The sequence below is a fragment of the Silene latifolia genome, chromosome 4 (genome assembly GCF_048544455.1).
Source record: "Silene latifolia isolate original U9 population chromosome 4, ASM4854445v1, whole genome shotgun sequence".
In the NCBI taxonomy this organism is placed as follows: domain Eukaryota; kingdom Viridiplantae; phylum Streptophyta; class Magnoliopsida; order Caryophyllales; family Caryophyllaceae; genus Silene; species Silene latifolia.
In genome coordinates, this window is record NC_133529.1 from 91,972,525 (window position 1) to 91,976,754 (window position 4,230).

Sequence of the window (4,230 nt, forward strand, 5' to 3'; positions counted from 1 at the left end):
ACTTGTGCAACAAACATGTAGAGTAAATATATGAACCATGCGTGGCTGACTAATTAACAACAATTATATGATCTTCTGATCTTATGCAAAACCATAGACAATTCAAAAACGAGAAAACAGTTACTCCGTATATGATACTTCCTCCCCTTCTTAAAGATCTTCTTCATTGCTTAACTGTAACTGAAATTTAAATTCCAGATAGGTTGAACAAGACTACGAATCTAATAATTTGACATATAAGAATAATGAATTAGCTTATTTCCCCTCTAATCTTTACTATATGCATGGAATACTTGACTAGACTTATTGCATTTGCTACAGAGAGATGGCCTTTTCACTATCATCCACTATGCAAGAGTTTAAAGTTAACACATCTGATGTTTGCAGATGATCTCCTCATGTTCTGCAAAGGAGATGCTCCTTCAATTTTGCTCCTCATGAAGGCTTTCACCTCCTTTTCTAATGCTTCTGGACTGAGAATGAATAATACAAAGTCTGAAATTTTCTTCAGTGGTATGGTACCTGAGCTACAGTCTGATATTTTGAGAGTCACTGGGTTTCGGGAGGGCACAATGCCATTCGGGATGCACTGGGGTTCCAATACAGCCAGGTAAACTAAGCAAGAAGGACTGTAGTTGTTTAACTGAAAAGATTATTAGAAGGATTAGAGGGTTGGGGGCCAAGAAACTCTCTTATGCAGGCAGGATTACCCTCATCAACTCAGTGCTCAACACTCTTCATACTTACATGGGCTACTATGTTCTTGATTCCCAAAGTGTGCTAAGGAGAATAGAAGCAATCAGAGAAACTATCTCTCGGGATGGAAGTCCGAATACCACAGTACCATTAGTAGCTTGGGATAAAATTACTATGCCTAAAGATCTTTGGTGGTTTAGGCATTAAGAAAGTGGAGTCTTGGAATTGGGCAGCTGTTGGAAAATTGGTGAATTGGGTGTATAGTAAAGCTGACAGGTTGTGGATAAGGTGGATAGGTAGTGTGTACTTGAAGACTCAGGACTGGCATTCATACTCTCCCCCTGCAGATGCTCCCTGGACTTGGAAAAATATATGCAAGACTAAGGAAAAACTGAAGGAGGGATTTGTTGGGAACTATTGGGTGCCTGATGAGAAGGGCTATACACTCAAGAATGGATATAAGTGGCTATGCAATCAACAACCTAAGGTAGATTGGTGTTCCGTGGTATGGAACAACTGGAACATACCCAAACATTCAATCATCACTTGGCTTATTATGCAGGAAGGGTTAAATCTTAAAACCAGGCTACATCAGTTTGGTTTCTGTGAGGACAATTTGTGCTTATTCTGTGGGGAGCTACCTGAAACGATGGACCATCTCTTCTATGAATGCACCCTTTGCAAAATCGTGGCAAATTGTGGCTACCTGGCTGGGGAGATCTTTTCCTAGTCTAAATGAGCTCCAGAATGGGAGGACAACGAGTATACAGTGGAAAGCAATGACTATGGTCTTCAATGTTTATCTCTATACTATGTGGTACCAGAGAAATATCACGAGGCTTCAGTATTCAGTTCAGAGACCTGAGTATGTAGCAAAGCAGATTGAGGATGTAGCAGGGAAAAGAGGATTTGACAAAAGCGAGTCTGTTTTTGTGGCACAGTACCAATGTTTGGATAAGTTTGCCTTGATTAGCTTTGAGATTGTGTTCTAAATTTTGGTTGTTGTTTGGTTATGTTTTGAGCTCTACGGGGTTCGAACCCATAATCTTGTAAATGGACGGTTGATTCTTTTTGATATAAATATATACTCACATTTCAGCGAAAAAAAAAAAGAATTAGCTTAATTTGGAAAACTTCTGGAGATTCAGTCCTCTAATTTCATGATTTCAACCAATTTACGCAATTTCTCAACTTCCCCTACCCTAATGTCTCCGTTTTCCTAATTTAATTCACGAAAACCTTAATTTCACAACCATAACTCATCATTACGACTATAACACATTAATCAAGGCCTAAATTCAACTAGTTTAATAGATAAATAAAAAATTAAAAAGAGAAAAAGACATAAACCTTAATTTCGTAAAAAAAAATCATCAATATCGAAAGTTTACCTCGTCGAATTACCAGGATCCATTGCTGAAAGGAGCGTTGCAGATTAGGATCGTAGAAGAATTTGATATGAATGTTTATGACGATCGAATGTAGAGAAAGAAGCAGATAGAATGCATCGAAGGATTTCACAGTCGAAGAAAGAGAAAACAAATATGTTGGAAAAAGGAAATTTGGAAAAATGAATGAGTTGAGGGTTTGGGGGATGTGACGTTTATAAAATTATAATATGCTTAATCACTGTTTATCTCACCGTCAATTTTCAGTTTGATCTAAGGGCTGTAAGTGGTTCTCATGGTTCTCATTATCTTCATGGTTCTCACAGGATCCCAAATCTATATATATATATATAGAGTCAAGATCCGGTGAGAACGAACACTCGGTGCAAACGGTGAGAACGACTCAATTAATAATTATAATAAATATAATCCACGCACAAAATGTTTAGGCAACTGTTATTCATTTTACAAACCCGTCATTCCCAACATTCCCAACTACCAGTTATCACTCACCCATGACCACCCAACCACCGCTCATTGCCGGCGACCACCCGATTACGCCGGCGACCAACAAATAACCTTCACAATTCCGGCGAGGAGCCGACCTCCATCATACATACATATATATATATATATATATATATAGAGAGAGAGAGAGAGAGAGAGTCAAGATCCCGTGAGAACGAACACTCGGTGCAAACGGTGAGAACGACTCAATTAATAATTATAATAAATATAATCCACGCACAAAATGTTTAGGCAACGGTTATTCATTTTACAAACCCGTCATTCCCAACATTCCCAATTACCAGTTATCACTCACCCATGAACACCCAACCACCGCTCATTGCCGGCGACCACCCGATTACGCCGGCGACCATCAAATAACCTTCACAATTCCGGCGAGGAGCCGACCTCCATCATCGCACGTTTATTCTTATATCTTCTCTCGCCTGATATCGCCGTCAACATTGCTTGTTTCACCAAAAACCGCCAACAATCGTAAATCGAAAGCGGCAACAATATCAAGGTAAGACACCGAATCACCCATAGAACCCACCGTGGGGTAAAGGTTGTAATGGACGTGTGGCTGTAGATGGTGGCGACAACGGATTCTACGGCAGCAGATGAGTAATCACTCCGATGACAAGACAAGGCGTGGAGATGAGGGAGGTTTTCTCACTTCATTTAGAGATTGCTTCTTATAAATCAGCAACAATAGCTTATTAAAACCCATAATACAACCAATCATTAACTCATTTGAGTAAAAAACACTATTAAATCATCCAAAGTCCATCAAATTTGCAGCAAACATGAACATTGCTCTTAAACGAAATTGGTGTATGTGATTTATATATTGATGTATCTGAGAGCAATTTTGATGTACCTAATAAATAATTTTGTGTATCTATGTTAAGATACATTAAAATAGCAGTTAGATACATCAATGATTAATGTAGATACATTAAAATAAATACGAAACTAAAGGAAGGGAGGTGGTAAGGTCGTTGGATATTGATTGGTGTCCAAGCTTTGGAGGTTGTTAGACTTGACTGTCGATGAGAATTCCTCGAAACTTTACTTAGTCATTCTGGTGGATATACTGGCGATGAGGGAGCCAATTAATGATAATAAAACATTAAACAAGCATGTAAAATTGAAATGTAAACATCGTTTGCTGAAACTAAAATCCTCGAAAAACTTCGTTGGTTCACCCAATAACAATGAAAGTTGATTTCCTTGAGGTTTACGAGAGACCTATCCGCATAAGGCAATAGGACGCTGCTTTTTTCATCTGGTTTTACACTACACAACTGAAACCCATGAAATAATGTGATGAGACGATTCAATAAACTAAACCCACTACAAATACCAAGTAATACAATGATCCAGCCTACACAGCAAACAGTTGAATAAATCTAAATAAAAAAATGATGATTGGGAGTGAGACGTGTGCTGCTGATTGAGGGAAATTAATGGTGAGAGTGGCGGAGTGGTTGGCAAAACAGGGGGCTGCAGCTGAGCAAGGGTGCGTGCACCGGCGAGGTGACGCTGCTCCGGCGTGGTGGTGCTGCTCCGACAAGGTGGCTGATGATGGGTTAAGGTTGTGGATAAGGATGAGGGAGGTTAGGGTCGATTGAAATGT

At 39.3% G+C, this 4,230-nt stretch overlaps 1 protein-coding gene and 1 non-coding gene across 2 annotated transcripts; one reads left to right on the forward strand and one right to left on the reverse strand.

The window, feature by feature from the left end:
- The first annotated feature begins 284 nt into the window (after positions 1–284).
- LOC141651773 (uncharacterized) lies at positions 285–1,688 on the forward strand. The gene is made up of 4 exons (XM_074459470.1): positions 285–610; positions 705–775; positions 897–1,183; positions 1,521–1,688. Exons 1-4 carry the CDS (start codon positions 285–287, stop codon positions 1,686–1,688), a joined length of 852 nt encoding a protein of 283 aa, XP_074315571.1.
- A 2,056-nt stretch (positions 1,689–3,744) lies between these two features.
- LOC141654117 (small nucleolar RNA snoR74) lies at positions 3,745–3,876 on the reverse strand. The gene has a single exon (XR_012547688.1). It is a non-coding gene; the product is annotated as a small nucleolar RNA snoR74 (small nucleolar RNA).
- Between the last annotated feature and the right edge of the window lie 354 nt (positions 3,877–4,230).

What these genes read in the sequence shown, in the direction of transcription:
- LOC141651773 (XM_074459470.1), top strand. Translation starts at nt 285, where the DNA reads ATGGAATACTTGACTAGACTTATTGCATTTGCTACAGAGAGATGGCCT. An exon ending in TGGGGTTCCAATACAGCCAG is followed by an intron (nt 611 to 704) that starts GTAAACTAAGCA and finishes TTATGCAGGCAG; the next exon opens with GATTACCCTCATCAACTCAG. An exon ending in CTATGTTCTTGATTCCCAAA is followed by an intron (nt 776 to 896) that starts GTGTGCTAAGGA and finishes TTGGTGGTTTAG; the next exon opens with GCATTAAGAAAGTGGAGTCT.